At 49.0% G+C, this 17136-nt stretch overlaps 1 protein-coding gene across 4 annotated transcripts in view; it reads right to left on the bottom strand.

Moving 5' to 3' along the window:
* Positions 1–217: 217 nt before the first annotated feature.
* Positions 218–17136, bottom strand: part of LOC309517756 (trafficking kinesin-binding protein 1-like) — a 36253-nt gene continuing 19334 nt past the window's right edge. Inside the window, exons 5-16 of one of the 4 annotated variants that reach the window (XR_014213253.1) lie at positions 15886–15994; positions 15398–15476; positions 13878–14008; positions 12678–12752; positions 11418–11555; positions 10487–10557; positions 9052–9279; positions 8592–8890; positions 6975–7193; positions 5557–5659; positions 5339–5403; positions 1989–2061 (exon numbers count right to left, since the gene is read on the bottom strand). Coding sequence is in view for 1 of the 4 variants with exons in the window: in XM_082197222.1 (XP_082053348.1) it covers positions 1593–2061; positions 5557–5659; positions 6975–7193; positions 8592–8890; positions 9052–9279; positions 10487–10557; positions 11418–11555; positions 12678–12752; positions 13878–14008; positions 15398–15476; positions 15886–15994 (1921 nt within the window). In the remaining 3 variants the exon portion in view is untranslated. Of the gene's footprint in view, positions 2062–2330; positions 3809–5338; positions 5660–6974; positions 7194–8591; positions 8891–9051; positions 9280–10486; positions 10558–11417; positions 11556–12677; positions 12753–13877; positions 14009–15397; positions 15477–15885; positions 15995–17136 lie in introns of those variants that run through there. The other 3 variants (XM_082197222.1, XR_014213252.1, XR_014213254.1) reach the window with 3 other exon arrangements.

Below are 17136 nucleotides of genomic sequence, written 5' to 3'. Positions count from 1 at the left end.
TGCTATAGTTTCATTCCTTCCCTGCTCCCTTGATGACTACCCTGCTACTCACCCCTATTGCCTGTAGCGGTTTAGGTCTTTAAAGAAGCTTTGCCTTGCGAGTCAGCTGGTTACGAAAACCAAGCTCAGGCTGTCGTGAAGAGGTGGGCGAGAAGAAAAGAGAGAGGCAACAGCAGAGCTACTGTACACTGGCCAAACACCACAAGAGACAGAGCTTAGGAGCAACAGCAACACCATGTTTATTTCACTGAAAGGAGACACAGGAACGTAACAGGAATACGCATGTGTCAAAATGAGGGACTGGCTATGCAAAGTGGTGTGCAGCACACATACAGGAGCGTGCAAGGAATGGGTGTGGGACTTTAAGTTAACATTTATAAATGGGAAAATACGAACGCCCACTGAAGGGGGGAGACCCACAACACAGCAATCTGTGGAAACCAGCCATACAGCTGCCCAAGTCTGAGAATTACTGTAACTGTTGTTAGAAGACGCTTTGAAGGAAGACAAACAGAGTTGCCTTGCTCCGGCAAGGACAAAACAGACACGAGGCAGATTCTGTGGTTGCAGGGGCAATGCAATATTAAAAACTTCAGTGGTGAGAGGAGGAGGGGGGGGGAGAGTAAAGTGCAGCAGAATTCTCAGCAACACAAGAAAGAGAGGAGACCTTTGCTTCCCCAAAAGGGGAGCTCAGGGTGTGGGGTGAACAAAGCCAGCTCTGGGTGGCTAAGTGTTGGCAAAGGAAGGGGCACTAAATGGGTCCACAGGGGAGTGTCGTTTTTTTGGGGGGGGGCACAAGAGGATCCCGGTCAGCTTTCTTTGTCCCTTTTCCTCATTGATCTGAGACAGTGTCTTTTAATGGAGAAAACCTCACCAGATCCAGATGAGAAATAGCCACAACTATTGCATTTGCCCGAGGCTAGAAAATTGAAGTTGGCAGGAGACGTAAAGGACAGAAACATCCCCTCTCAAGCCCATCATGCATGCAAAAAGCCCAACCTATTACTCCCACAAGTCCTGCCGATACCACTACTTGCCTTTACATACTACACACAGAGAGAGACAGAGAAGGTGTGCATTTCTTCAGGGAATTAGCAGTGAAGGCAGTGACTATAGTGCAGGTAGCAGGGAGAGTCATGGTCCGTGAAGATAACTTGGAGCTGTGTGCTTTTTGGGCTTTGGGCCAGCTCTTTCCACAGGGCTCATTCCTCTTACCCATGCCCCATAGCCTTCATAGCGAAAGTCCATTGGGGATTGCAGTTTTGCAAAAGGGCCCCCCACAGAAAAAAGGGCCCACAGAACCACAACGCCCAGGGTTCCTAGGATGGAGGCAGAAGGAAGCTGTGAAAAGATTTATCAGACATCGAAACAATGATTCCCCAACTTTCCTGATCCACAGGAAGTGGAGGACAGAATGGCAACAGGGCACTGTGGTTGGCAGACCCCCTGTTTGCTGCCAAGGGTCCCTCCCCACAACCACACCCCAAACTTCAGGATCACAGTTGGGCTTTGTCCAGGAGGCAATCCGCATGAAGCCCCCTCTGTCTCACAGACGCCCCACCAGCGGAGGGCAGCGCAAAATTGCAGAGTCCTCACGACAGACACCTCTTCCTGCGATGAAGCCCCTGCAGGTGTGAAGCTGCGTACGAGGCCTCCCCTCTTCTCACCACCTTGTCCAGCCCCAGCTGCTGCAGCTTCTCCACCAGGTTCAAGCTGAAGATGCTGGGCTTGTCCTCCTCCTCCTCCTCCCTCTGCCGCAAGTGAGGTGATCCCAAGGCCCACTCCCCTAGGCCGCCCCAGCGGCAGCGCCACAGGGAGCCCAAAGGAGGAGACAGCCAAGGCAGGGTGCCTGAGCCTCTGGGGAAGAGAGCCAAGGCTGAGGCTGCCCCTCTCTGTGCAGAAATGCCTTGCTCCGTCAGCAGAGTCACTAGTCCAAGAGGGGGGTCCTCCTGCTGCTGCTGCTCTTCACAGCTGGGCTCTTCCTGCAGGGGGAGCTGGGGAGGGTGAGGGGGGCTCAGCCCCGTGCCGGACCCACAAGAGGGCACAACTGTATTATAAAGACTGGAGAAGGAAGGGGTGGACACAAAGACAAAAAAAGAGGAGAGAAATTCAGTTCCATGGACTGGAGGCAGGAGTAGCTGCAGTCACTAAAGGCATGCATAGGACGCTCAGGAACAAGTTCAGCTTCCTTCTGCAGCGATAGGTGCATTCTTTAATGTGCAGCATTGGTGGCCAAGCAGGTTGGCTCAGGCTGACATTACAGCTCACTAGAAAATCCCCAAGCAGAGCCATGGAAATGCTGAACCTCCTACTATATGTGGGACGTTGGCAACCCAAGAGACTGAGCTAAGAGAACACATACAGAGAACAGGCAGCTTCCCCCATGTTTGCTGCCATTCAGAGCACAAAAGAAACCAGAACTAAATCAAATGAACAGAGGAGCCACTTCCATCTGAAAGCAGCATTCTCTGCCTGCCACCTTCTTGCAAAAAATCGCAAGCTGTTTGTGGTGCAAATCCTTTTGAGTTGACTCCTGAATTTATTCCTGTTCCATCCCGCAAGGGGACTGAAGGCACAGAACAACAGAACGCTACCCCATGACGTGACTGCCTTGGGCTGTGACTTTGGGGTTGCGCCATTAAGCCTGGTCAGGTTGAGAACCAGAGGGATTTGATCTATCTATTGGGACCCAATCCAGCAGGAAGTAGGGATTTGCACCGATTGTCTTCAGGGCACAGAGAGGGAGATGCAGATGCCACATAGCTTGGACCTGCCAGGGTTAAAATGGAAAGCCACTATGCGCCATGTTTCTCTATTGGGTGCAGAGTGGAATCTCTCTTTGTAATCTCTGTGGGGAAAGCCCCATAGCCCTCGTTCTGGTCATCAGCACGACAAAACAACCCAGAAGTGCCAATAAAGGCACAATTGGGGCTGCACCTTCTTCCTACCCTGATGGACTGTGACCCGTTGCTCATTACTGAGACACAGCGGGGGGCGGGGCAGGCAATGTGCCGGCTGGATTTTCCTTGCCCGGGCACTGCCATCTTCAGCCTTCCCCAACCTGGACCCTTTCGGGCATTGCTGGACTCCAACTCCCATCAGCACGGCCAGTGGCCAGGGATGATGGGAGTTGTAGTCACAATGACCTTGGGAGGCGCCAGGATACGGGCAGCTGCCCTTGAGCTGGCCCTGTAGCACATCTACAGATGCTAACAGGCTGGGTGCCATACCTGAACTAACCCAGAGATTCTGAATGTGTGAATCTGTTTTTAGGGGACTGGAGAAAAGGGCAGGCACAGGTAGCGACACTGCCTCCTGCTGGTTGAAAACGCCACGAGGACAGAGAAACACTGAGCCATAACTTCTTTGCTCACAAACACTGCCATTCATTGCTCTCGTTATCAGAAGTTCATGTTATAAACCAGTCACACAAGTCAGTTGTCTGTTCCTCTGCCTACCCCCTTCTCCCTACTCCTCTGTGCAGTCAAGGAAATGGGAGTAAGGGAGGCAGCCCTTTCAGTCTGACCCTGCAATATTAGTGCCCCTTTAACCTGTGCAAAGCAGATGGGTTAGTGCTAAGGCTAGAGAGAAAGGTTAGTGGGTTAATAGATGTGGCTGCGCCCAGTGGCTGAATGTAGCTGCCTGTCCCCACCATCAAATCCTCTTCTTTTCGTGTTCTTCAAAGCAAGGCAGTGCAGTGCAGTGCAGTGGTCAGAGTGCTGGGCTGGGAGAACAGGGGTCCTAAACCAAACTTGCTGGGTGGCCTTGGGTCAGTCACTGCCTCTTAACCTCTCCTACCCTCACGGGGCTCTTGCAAGGATAAAATGGGGAGGAGGAAGAAGCATGGATACTACCCTTGAAAGAAAGGGTAATAAGTAATCAATGGCCTGTAGCATATTGTTTGGGGCTGGGAAGTCGATTCACAAGTCAGTAGGGCTGCCTGTGGACCGCCCCTCCCATCAGATATCAAACAGATACAGAACTATATGACTTTTAGAAGTTGTCTGAAGGCAGCTCTGTACAGGGAAGTTTTTAATGGTCAATGTTTTTATTGCGTTCTTAGTATTTTGTTGGGAGCCGCCCAGAGCGGCTGGGGCAACCCAGTCAGATGGGAGGCATATAAATAATAAAATTATTATTATTATTATTAATTATTATTATTACTATTATTATTATTAGGGTTTTTAAAAAGCTGGAGATTTTCTTAAACAGGTACTTTAAGAAGGCTTTTAATTTTGGACAGCTTGTTTTTTAAAAAAAGGGAATTGTATATTATGATATGTGGACTTTAATATTATAAAAAAACAAACAAACCTTAAGGCTGTTACTTACAAGGTTCTCTAGTTATACAGGTCAATGTGATTCCTGCATTTCAGGGGGTTGGACTAGATGATCCTTTGGGACCCTCTTCCAACTCTATGATTCTATAACTAGTATATGAATAGAGTGTATTTGAAGGTGGCGTTTATAAGGGCTGCCACTTTTCTTTCTTTCTGTTATTCTCATATTGCTCAAAATTATTGCCATTAGCCAACCTGAATTCTAGGGACAGGGAATGAATCCTGCTGCAAGAGTTTTTTTATCATTAAAAGAGCACATAAGAAGGCTTGGATTCCCTTCGGGTGGGGAGGGCCAGCTCATTCAACCTCTGATTCCTCTGAACCCTGGGCAGGAAACTTCCCATTCTCCTTCATAAAAACAAGACCGCTGGCTGAGAGACAAGTGGAGGAGGAAGGTTGCTGCAGCAGCTGCCGATTGACCTAAGGGTCCCGTGGAAATATTTTTATCAGACACATCAAGACTTGACATTGGTTCAAGGCAAGGCTCTACATCACCTGGGAGGAGCCCACTCTGACTTCTTAAGCCATCGTGATGTCCAAGGACTCCTCCAGGTTATGGCTTAATGTGGATCAGAGCAACAACAGCAGCAAAAAGGTTTCAAACCCCAGCTGCGCTTAAGACGCCACAGCTTGGGCTCCAGAAAATGTGGAGCAAGTGTGCCTCTGACCATGTGCAGAGTGCCTTTCCTTCTGAACATCAGCGCCCCCTCCCCAGTGCCTTATATTAAAGGGCAGGACCCTCAAGGTCTCACAGGTGGACTTTCCAGACAGGTTTGAGCCGCAGCACCTGAGAATGAGCCACATGACCACTTTTGGGTGCCTGTATTTTCCTAGATAAAGGCCTTGGTCCTCTGCAGGCATCAGCTGATGGGTCTTGGGATCCCTTGTCCTCAAGCCAGCATTGCTCAAGAAGGAGAGTGAACGGGTGAGGGAAGTTTCCTTGCCCAGCTCTCCCCAGGTAGGACAGAGAGAAAAGAGGCAGGGAAGAGGTTTCTTACTTCGGAGCCCACCCCATCAATACGCCAAGGGCTGCAGGAGATGCCCATACCGGGGTCAGCAGTGCCTAGGATCCAAAATGGTGGGGAGGGAGATTGCAGGTTAAAAATGGCAGACAAGACACACACAGAAGGAAATCCTCCTTACGGCGATGACAGAGGAGCAGAAGCAAAAGGATGATGGAAAGCTGGCGGAAGGGAGGACCACAGAGGATGCTTACCTGGGTGTCACCATGGTAACCTCGTTGCTAGGGTGCGAAAAGCAACAGGTGGTGATGGTGAAAGTAGGCGGGGTCTGGGGCAGATTGTTAACGGAGTGAAATACTGAAACGGACAGGAAAACGGAGGGTTAATGAGTGGGGCAGGGTGGTGTTGGTGGGGCGTGGAGACAGACAGAGACAAATGCCATGTTATCTAAGGGGGAGCTATGGAGGAAGACGTTTTTCGTAAATGCCGACAGGGATGAAGCTCTCTCCCTCTGCCCCCAACCCCTTCACGTTGTTCGAGGTGATTTTCAGGAAATGCTTTACCTGTGGGAAAGGACATCCCTCACAATCAACTTGTGGACTGTGTTCAACTTAAGTTTTACTCAGGACAGATCCCCCCCTCAAATAAATGGTCCTCGTATCTCCATTTTAATGGAGTGGGTCGTAAGCTGAATACAAACCCAAAGGTCTAGGTGCTTTTGCAGAGGTCAGGTCTTAGCAATGGCTGTTTGCCCCATGTTTATGCTAGTTATTGTGAAGTATTAAAAAAATATGAAAGGAAATTGCAAGTACAGTGGGATTTTTGACAATGTAAGCAGGGTATTTCCTCCCATCCTTCCTGAATTTTCCTCTTCTCTCCCCCCCCACCTGTGCCCCCAAATACTATTTTGCTCCCACCTTCGAATTAGAAAGGGCAACTGCAAGAGTTATAAATTCATGGCTTGCGAGTGGTCAGCAGAGAGAAATCAAGGAGAAATCAAACCATCAGCTTTGAAGCCTCCGGAATCACGTTAAAACACACAAACCTGAGGTGGTGGAACTTATTCTTCATACGTGTTTTTAAAAACTGAGGGAGTCGTGAAGAGTTAAACGAGACTGCCAAACCACCACCTAGGTATACCTCACAGGGGGAAAAAATATGGGTGTTTTGTTTGTAGTATCCCTGCTCCCAAGTGGACAAGGGAGACGGGACGGACTGGCAGAACTGGGGGTCACTAGAACAGCAGCCCCCCAGCCTGCGAGCCCCTAGCAGTTCAGGGCAAGACACAAACACACACAACAGCTGCCAATTTGTTACAGAGCACCTCAACAGTTGGTTCACAAAATGGCTGCCAGTGGACTTCAAGCAAAAGTAGTGTGACTTGGGGACACAGGCGCCAACTTCTCAAGATGATTGAGGGGGCCCGATGCAACATCCTGACGTTGCGAGGAGCTGGAGCCAAAGGCCCTCTGAACACTGAGGGGGACTCAATGCCCCCCTCAAAAAAAGGACCTTGTGGGGGCCAAAAGTGCCTCAGTCCCTAGGTTCTGGCGCATATGCTCAGATTGTGGTTATCACACCATGGGGATGCCATATGACAGAAACTTGTCCGGGAAACTCCCCAAGCTTTCCTACTGGCACACAACGTTTAGAAATGAACCAACGGACTCACCACTAGGCCTTTCCTTGGCCTTGGCAGGTGTCGAGGTAGCAAGGGCCGGGAAGGAGCCTGCATCCACATCGTCTTCTTCCAGGTCATTCAGGTTGTAGACCTCCTCTAGGTCTGTGTCAAGCTGCCGGAAATCTTTGGTGAGCACACCTGGCCGAGGGTCCAGGATCCCTGCCAGGTGAGGTCGTGCTAGCTGCTGCCAGTGGTGGAGGGTCATGGAGCCTAAAGAGAGACCGGGAGGGAAAGGGACATAGGCAGGAATGCAAGCGATGCCAAGTAACTTGTGTTTAAAGTCAACTGGCCAAGGTTAGCAAAGCTGGACAGAAGCAAGATTATCAAACACCTTGCAACAGGACTGGTCCAGCTCCTTAGTGTTAAGTTTTGTACCCCATATCTTTAGGGCCAGAGAATAGCCAGAAACATAAAGGTAAAGGGTAAAGGGACTCCTGACCATTAGGTCCAGTCGTGACCGACTCTGGGGTTGAGGCGCTCATCTCGCTTCATTGGCTGAGGGAGCCAGCATACAGCTTCCGGGTCATGTGGCCAGCATGACTAAGCCGCTTCTGGCAAACCAGAGCAGCACACGGAAACGCCGTTTACCTTCCCGCCAGAGTGATACCTATTTATCTACTTGCACTTTGACGTGCTTTCGAACTGCTATGTTGGCAGAAGCAGGGACCGAGCAACGGGAGATCACCCCATCGCGGGGATCCAAACCGCTGACCTTCTGATTGGCAAGTCCTAGGCTCTGTGATTTAACCCACAGCGCCACCTGCGTCCCTAACATAGAAACATAGACCTGACTAATTGCCAGTTGTACTGACACTTTTGATGCTGAGGGTACAGATCTTCCCCCAAGCCCCAATCCATCCCATTAAAACTGGAAATACTCTTGCACTGAGAAGCTGCATAAACGGGGATTTTCCTCAAGCAAATCCCGGAGCCATGGACAGGCACTTCTTCCTTGCAACCCCAGTTTTCACTTTCCCTCTTTTCCAGGGCAAGGGATCATGGGGATCAGAGGCGCCACCTTCCTAATATGATTGAGGGGCCTCATGTGCAACACTGTGCAACGGCATGACATCATGCACTCAACATTGCACAATGTCATGAGGAGCCAGGAGGCCGAGCCAAACACCCCCTGAATATTGGGGGGCTCAGCCCCTTAAAAAAATAATGGGGGGGGAACTGCCTCAGCGCCTTGGCGCACCAGATGGGGATTCTTTAACTAGATTTCACTCCCTCCCACACATTTCCCATCATCCTTGACCACTGGTCCTGTTAGCTAGGGATGATGGGAGTTCTAGTCCAAAAACAGCTGGAGGGCCAAGTTTGGCCACCACTGATTTAAGATGTTTCAGCTTGTGTTGAAAACTGCTTAGAGATCTGTTTAAACCCTAAGTGGTATGTAAAGTGTATAAACAAATAAATGAATACTGCCAAATGACTTTTTAAAAACAATCACATGCTTCCAGTCCCTTTGCACTTGCAAGCTAATTCAACAGACGGACGCATCGGAATAAATTCAGCAAAATATAGCCCAAAGTGTCCCACGGATCACCCACTCCCTCCAAGGGAGCATCCCTGCCCCCCAGTTCTTGACTGCCGTCTCCCACTGACCTTCCAGAGGCTTGATGATTTGAAGCTTGTCTGGGAAACAAGAGAAGGAGCCCAGAGAGAACCCGGAACCGCCAGAGCTGCCCGAATAGTTGGTGCCGGTGGACGTGATGCTTTCGTTGGGCGTGAGGAACCCGCTGGAGTCCTCCGTGTCCCTCGCCAGCCGCTTCAGCTTGCTTTCCCTCTCCATCTCGAAGAACGAGCGCTCGGTGCTGTGGCTTTCCTGGCGGGCCGACAAGCACCGGACGGCAGCTTCCAAGTCGTGCCGGCCAGGTGTGCCCGGTGTGCCAGCCTCACGCCGGCTAAATGAAACCACAGAACAGGGAGTGGAATTAGCCACGCTGATCACTGCCACCAGCAAGGCCTGTGGTGTTGTACAGGAGACAGGTCTCTGCTCCGAGGAAACTACCATCTGAAAATAGGTTGTGGCAAGGTGCCTATGCCGTGTCTTGGCAGGACTCACCGCGCTTCGTCCGGCCCTTCAGAAGCATGGCCGTCCTGCCCCTCCAGGCCTCCGGCAATGGGGCTGTCTGAACCATAGAAGCTGGTGCGCGGCGTGCTCAGGCAGCTGCAGCCCAGCGAGGAAAATTTGGGAGAGTACACAGGGAGGCTCAGGGGAGACTCTGCCCGCGATCTGGCTTTCGCCACCTGGTTCACAGCCTTCACCGTCTCAAAGACCCGACGGACACCCCTAAGATTTACACACAAGGCGGAGACAGGGTCAGTAGTGGGAAAGAAAGGGAGGTCATGGCAGGGCAGGACTCTGGTAATATGGCGCCCTGAGCAAGGACAAAATTAGCATGCCTCCCCCTCCCATATTTCTTAATTTGTCATAGTAATTCCTTTTGGTCCAGTTGCTTTTTTTAAATGGATCTTCTCGTGGTACTAATATAGGCCGGGATTTCCCATTGGACTAGAACTCCCATCATCCCTGACCACTGGTCCTGCTAGCTAGGGATGATGGGAGTTGTAGTCCAACAACAGCGGGAGACCCAAGCTTGGGAAATCCTGATGTTGTTGTTATTTTGTGCCCCCTCAGCTCAGCGCCCTGTGCGGGGGAACCATCTGCAGCACCCTAAATTTTGCACTGGTTCCTCCTCCTCTGGTCCCTGAGAGTTACCTTTTCTAACCCTAGCTCTGCCCCCAACCCAAGTTTTTAAACCAGGGATGGGGAAACCTGCTGCTGTCCCCGGTCTCCATCATTCCTGGCCACTGGTCCTGCTGACGGGGGCTGATGGGAAATGGAGTCCAAGGACAGCTGGAGAGCTACACAGGTTCTCCCCTGCCATCATTCCGTATATAAATTTTTTATTAAATTTTCTGTTTTACAATTTAAAGTACTCCTTTTTACATCCTTAAAATATCAATGACTTCCCTTCTTCTCTTTCCATGGTTCATTTTACATATCATAAATCCATGCGTATTTTACAGAAACTATACCATTCAGCATTTCATTACTGCATCCATCATAACTTACTTGCACTGTTGAATTCATTATCTTAATGCTGCCAACGTTTTCCGGTGTACACAATTTCCCCCCATATATTCAATCAACATTTTCCAATCTTCTCTAAACCTATGTTCTTCGTGTTCTCTTATTCTATATGTTAAGTCTGCAAGCTGCGCATATTCCGCCAGCTTAAGTTGCCATTCTCCTTTAGTTGGGACCTCACTCGTTTTCTAATTTTTGGGCTAACAAAACACACACACCCCGCCATCATTCTGAATTTCACCTCCTGATCCAAAGGCTCCTCCTCTTTCCCCTGTTTGGCTTCAGGGATTGTGCTGCATTCACAACGCCATCCTCTGAGAGCTTCTTGCTCTCGCCACTCATTTTTATGGGTCTATCTTGCACCCATGAACACACACAGCAGGTATCTTGCGCCCTTCCCACTTACTTGCACTCTGAGGAACCAGAGCTGTCCACGCTCTTTCTCATTGTGCCCTTGATCTCTGCAGCCAGGGAATCCTGCAATTCAAAAAGTCACAGTGGGCAGGTGGTCTTTCACTAGTAAAAGATGCCCAGGGAATTCCCAGAATCATTTTCTTTTTCTTCTACTCCACTTGTGCTTCCCCAGGAGGTAGGAACAGAGAGCAGGGCAGACTGGGCTGGCTAAAACCCTCACCTATAACCGGGGGGGGGGGGGGGCTTCTGTGCCTGTGTTCAAACCAGGCAGGAATGTCAGACTGGGGAATGGGGAAGTGAGGAAAACACGCTGGAGCTGCTTAGTGGTCGGACTGTGCATGCTCAGAGGCACTGTTAGCATGGTTCATGGAACAGAACCCATTGAGGAAAAACCAAATCCCCATAATTCAGTCCTGACTCAAATGAAAACCCGAGGCGGGCAATTAAAATGTTAAAAGTTAAATAAACCTTGCGGAGGGAGGAGTGTTAAGATATATAGAAGTGTGCATATGGTTGATTTGAATATGTTATTATTGAATATTATTGAATATGTATATTATTGAATATGTATACCCAATGTTTCTGCCGCCTGGGGGGTTTCACTGTTTGTGTTTTGGTGGTTGGTAAAAAATAAAATATTTTTTTTAAATGAAATCCCGAGGCATGCCCTTCTTTATTCCACTTTCCCCTCCTCCCTCGCTGAGGACTAGGAGCTTGAAATGCACCTGTTGGAATGTGACGGAAGCAACCTGGCTGCTCTTCCCAATAAGGAGACATGCTCTTCGCCGCCTCCTAAAATAACCATCTTCTGCCATCCCCACTGCTCTGCCTCCTTATCAAGAGTACTCTCTTTTACAAACCAATTCTGTTTCCCCAATATCTCCTCCTTTACGCAGCCCCCCCCCAAGATGCGCTGTACTTACCAGGGGCAAAAAAGTAGGGGAGCTGTGACGGTGGATGGTGCTGTTGGGGAGGCTGCGGTTCCGGAGGTTTTTCATCTCCTCCTGGGCTTCGTGCAACATTGCCCCACACTCCACGTATTTCTCCTGCAGGTCTCGGAGCTGAAAGGGAAAGAGGAGAGGCACCCCATCTTAATCAGGCCAAGCCACAATGAGAGAAGAAACTAGGGGCTCCCTGTGCAGCAGTGGCGTAGCGTGGGTTGTCAGCACCCGGGGAAAGGCAAGTAATTTGCGCCCCTTAACCCGTGGATTTGCGCCCCTAACCCTTGGATTTGCGCCCCCTAACCCGTGGATTTGCGCCCCCTAACCCCAACCCCCAGATGTTGCGCCCGGTGCGGCCGGCCCCCCCTGCACCCCCCACGCTACGCCACTGCTGTGCAGCTTGTTTTACTCTAGAATTGATTTGCAGTGCATAACTCTGCTGCAACTCTGGCCCAGGATACCTGAAGGAGCGTCACCACCCCCATCATTCAACCTGGACACTGAGGTCCAGCGCTGAGGGCCTTCTGGTGGTTCCCTCACTGCGAGAAGCAAGGCTACAGGGAACCAGGCAGATGGCTTTCTCGGTAGTGGCGCCCTTTGATGTACCTTTGGGAACTACAGTCATACTGGCTTCAGGTTGCATGTTTTCAGGTTGTGCACCGCGCCAAACCTGGAAGTACCAGAACGGGTTACTTCCGGGCTTCAGCACTTGCGCATGCACAGAAGTGCCGACCCGTGCGTGTGCAGACGTGGCGCTGTGGGTTGCGAACGTGCATCCCACACGGATCACGTTCGCAACCAGAGCGTCCACTGTATTAATTTGCTGATGAAGATTTATCATTGAAACAGTTCGTTATCCTGGAAGAACTGTCCTGTTTGCTGCTGTGCTCGGAGCACCCTATTGCGACGTTCAGAGTACCCATCATCTCACGTCTGTAGGATATTGACTGTGGGAAAGGCATTCTGCCTCCGTTTCCGTGATCTTTGACAGCGACTTAACCATCCTACCATTCCTGTTCACGGAACATTTATTTGATTGCTGTTAGTTTGTGACTCCAGGCACATATTATATGTCTTCTGCTTATGAATATTGAAACAGCATGGCATTATAAAAATATTGCCAGTATATTATTTGCTGACGTGTTGCTTGTTGTTGTTCAGATTCCTCTCTGTACTGGACAGATGCAACCAGCCATCACCCACCAACACCACCCCTGCCACCCCGTCTCCAAAGATACAAACCTCTGTTCGTAGCTGCTGCTGGACCTCCTTGGCAGCAGCAAGATGCTGCTGCAGCTCCTCCACTTCTGAACCATACTGGAGGAAGAAAGATAAGAGTTATTGCCACCAGGAACATCCACAGTGCCCTTGGGGTTTTGTTTTGTTTTTTTTTAAAAAATGATTTTACAATTATAAGAATACGGCAATACAATCCTACACATTCATATTTAAAGATGCCTCCGAATCTCTGGACTTCCCACCTTCCCCTTCATGGGTCCTATTGTCAACCCTTTCAACTGCATATTATTCAGCAGTTCATATTTTGTAACACTCCATTGTCTCCATAGTACAGTCGTACCTCGGTAGTCTGACGGAATCCGTTTCGGGCGTCCGTTCGACTTCCAAAATGTTCGGAAACCAAGACGCGGCTTCCGTTTGGCTGCAGGAAGCTCATGCAGCCAATCAGAAGCCGCGTCGAACGTTCGGCTTCCAAAAAAATGTTCAAAAACCGGAACACTCACTTCAGGTTTTTGATTGTTCAGGAGCCGGAACATTTGACACCCAATCGAGCTGAGGCACCCTCCCCACACCCTCCCATAATTCCACCCTCCCCACACACTCTTTGTTACAAGTTTTGGTATTCTTGCACTCTTTATAAAGACTTGAGGAATGAGATCAACCCTCTTTTATTGTCCATTCCAGGTCGCCCAGCCACTGCCACAGTGTCCTTTCTCTTGGCAGATCAAGATGAGCAGGTGACAGCAAAGGTTGCAAGGTTTTTAGCTGGGGCAATCAGAATAAGATATAATAATATTTGACTATTGATTCAAAACCCTAAAATGTATTTTACATAATTGACTTTTTATTTCTATTCTTTGTCTGTTGTATTGTTGTTTTATTGCCATGGCCGATGGCTGATGCAAATAAAGATTCATTCATTCATTCATTTGGTCTTCTTGGTTCCTGAGCTTCCTGGTCACTTTTGCCATTTCGGCATAATCCAAGAGTTTAATTGGTTGTTGTTTTTTTAATTAAAGGGAGTGCTGAACACATTGACACATCCACCGCAACACAGGGCTGCTCATCTTGACTTCCTAGATATGCTAGGAATGTTCCCTTGTATCACACCCACCTCCCTGAGGCACCCTTGACTTCACAAAGGAGCAGCCTTGTTTCTGGGTGCCCATTCTGGCCCCAACCGGCCCTTTGCTTTATGCTTACCACGCGGCACTTCTGCTGCAGCTCCACAATCTGTGCCAGCAGCTGGCTGATCTCCTCCTGCTGCCGTGCCGTGTCCTCCGTCTTACGGGCCAGCTCCTCGGAGAGCAGGACCACTTCTCGACTAGCATCCGCTGTGGGAAGAGACACACAGGATCATTACAACTCAAGAGACACCAGTAGCATGCAACTCTCCAGGACGCAGCTTCCAATATGCCCACAGCAGGATCCAGACGACCAGAAAGTGGGGCAAAGCTTTCTGCCACCCCAGCCCACTCCAACCACCCCCGTACATGTTTTCTGTCCCACAGAGGTCCAGCTCTGAGGTTCTTCTGGTGGTTCCCTCACTGGGAGGTTACAGGGAACCAGGCAGAGGGCCTTCTCGGTAGTTGTGCCCTCCCTGTGGAATGCCCTCCCATCAGATGTCAAGGAGATAAACAACGATCTGACTTTTAGAAGACATCTGAAGGCAGCCCTGTTTAGGGAAGTTTTAATGTTTGATGCTTTATTGTGTTTTTAATATTCTGTTGGGAGCTGCCCAGAGTGGCTGGGAAAACCCAGCCAGTGGGTGGGGTATTTTTATTTATTATTATTATTATTATTATTATTATTATTATTATTATTATTATTAGTGTGCCCCACCTTCCTTAAGCATCCATGAAAGTCAGGAACGTCTGTAATCAGAGGTCATTTTAAGCCGCCCTTTCCCACGTCAAAAGCCACCTTCTTTCATATATGCCCCACACCTCAAGTATTTTTTAGTTATGATGGTACTATAGGCGGAACATGTATGAATCGTCTCCTTCCACAGAAGGTGGTTGGGATCAGAACCTCACTTTTGGAGTTTGTACACATGCGTTGTGGTGCAGCAGTTAAGACTAGGACCTCGGAGACCAGGGTTCAAATCCCCACTCAGCCATGAATAAAAGCTTGCAGGATGTGACCCTGAGACAGTCCCTACCTGTCAGCCTCACCCACCTCAGAGGGTTGTCGTGGGGATTCAGTGAAGAGGGGGAGAGTCGTGTGTGTCACCTTGTGCTCCTTTGAGAAACGGTGGGACATAAATGCATGAATGTGTTTTAATGGCAGCTCTTGCTGTGTGCTCCTATGTGTATCTTACTCAGAAGCAGGACCACTGAGCTCAAGGGGACTTACTCCCAGGTAAGTGTGTATAGCAGGGATGGGGAACCTTTTTTTGTTTGTTTACACCAATAGCCATGCTCCCTCTTTGCCAACCCTCCGAGGGCAGGGCAACACACATGTGTAAATATGTGCCCCCCCCACACACCTCCTTTCTCACACACACAGACAAATAATAGAGGACTGTTTCAAAACTTAATTCCAGAGCAGAGGCAGGTCAGAGCAGATACAGAGGACTGGGTTATTCTTTGCCTCCCCACCCCACCAGAACCCCCCCCCCCAAATATCATCCCTCCAGTCCTGGAATTATGCCTGAAAGCAGCCTTCTATTGGTATTAATAGGGCTTTAATTTCAAACTCCCTGCCCAAAACTAAGAACCTACAAAATTGCTCCACGCAGTCGATCATCAGCTTCTGCTCCTGTTCCTCATACTGAGAGGTTTCCGTGGCAATGCTTGTGACCTGGGTTCAAAGAGACAGACATATATAACATTAAGGGGTTATCTTTATGTTACACCAAGACGTTGTGAAAACGTAGCAGCACTCTGGGAGATAATGCACCTAAAACCTTTTAAGACAGTGGTTCCCGAGCTTTTTTTATGCCTCCCATCGACCACTTCAAAATGGCCGGCGGTCTTCGCAGACCACTTAATGATTTTCCTGCCTGTTGTAGCAATCGCAATACACCCTGTGCTAGACGCTGCATGATTCTTGCGTTCCAATTTGGATTCTAGGATTTCAGCTTGGTAATACAACTGAGCGAAAGCATCTGAGCATGTGCCGAGTGTCTTTCCTTGATCACTGGACAATGTGATAGAGAAGAAAAATCACACACACCTGCAGCCCAGCCCAGCATAACTCAGAACCTCACCTCTGTCCGCAGTTTCTGGTTCTCCTCCTCCAGCCCTTTGAGCTTCTGCTGTAGGGTGTCGTACTGAAAACACTGCTGTAAAGAGAGGGCTGATTCATTCCTCCGCAACCTGTGGGGAGGGAGCGGGAGAGAGATGTAGTCATGAGAAGAGCAGAGGGGAGGGGAGACAGCAGTGGCCTGAGACGGCTCCTGGAATTAATGTTTCATTTCTAGAAGCAGCAGTACTGCAGGGCTCAATCTCGCCCAGGAGCCAGACCTTCTGACTAGAGAATCTTCCATTAGCCTACTCCTAGCTTGGAGCTGGCCTGGATACAATCACAGAGTAGTGAAAGAGGCGTTTTGCAGATGGTTGGAGTACCTGGAGCCATCATTGCATGTCTTTAGGCACCAGGCAAAAAGATTCCTCTTTACCCAGGCCTTTAGCCATTAAATAATCTATGGCCTGTTAAAGCTTGGGGGAGTATGTGGCTGTTGTTGTTGTTGCTATTATGCTGTCTCTTATTGTGCTTTTTATTATTAGTGCTTTGTAATGTGATTTTATTGTTGGACACTGCCCTGGGATCTTTTGATAAAGGGCAGGATAATTATTATTATTATTATTAATAATAATAATAATAATAATAGCAACAACACAGGAGTTGAGGTGAGTGGCAATGTAATAATAATAATAATAATAATAATAATAATAATAATAATAATAATAAATTTTATTTATATCCCGCCCTCCCCAGCTGAAGCCGGGCTCAGGGCGGCTAACAACAATCAAAATAGTCCAACATTCTAAAACATTCATTATAAAATTAATTAAATCAAATTAAAATCAAATTAATGGCAACCATCAAGCAAAATTTTGTGCAGATTGCCAGAGGAGGGGGTCAGGCTGCGCCCTGACAAAAGGCCTGGTGGAACAGCTCTGTCTTGCAGGAGAGATGTAGCTAGAAGAGATATTGTTGGGAGAGGAACACCCAAGTTCAAGTTCAAACATGAGAACTGTAGTACAGTGGTACCTTGGGTTAAGTACTTAATTCGTTCCGGAGGTCTGTTCTTAATCTGAAGCACCACTTTAGCCTAATGGGGCCTCCTGCTCCCGCCGGAGCATGATTTCTGGTCTCATCCTGAAGCAAAGTTCTTAACCCGAGGTACTATTTCTGGGTTAGCAGAGTCTGTAACCTGAAGCGTCTGTAACCTGAAGCGTATGTAATCCGAGGTACCACTGTACTGTATTTACTCGAGTCTAATGTGCCATCGAAT

The sequence above is a fragment of the Podarcis vaucheri genome, assembly GCF_965113315.1.
Source record: "Podarcis vaucheri genome assembly, chromosome: 13".
Taxonomy (NCBI): domain Eukaryota; kingdom Metazoa; phylum Chordata; class Lepidosauria; order Squamata; family Lacertidae; genus Podarcis; species Podarcis vaucheri.
This window is presented reverse-complemented; position numbering and strand designations above follow the sequence as displayed.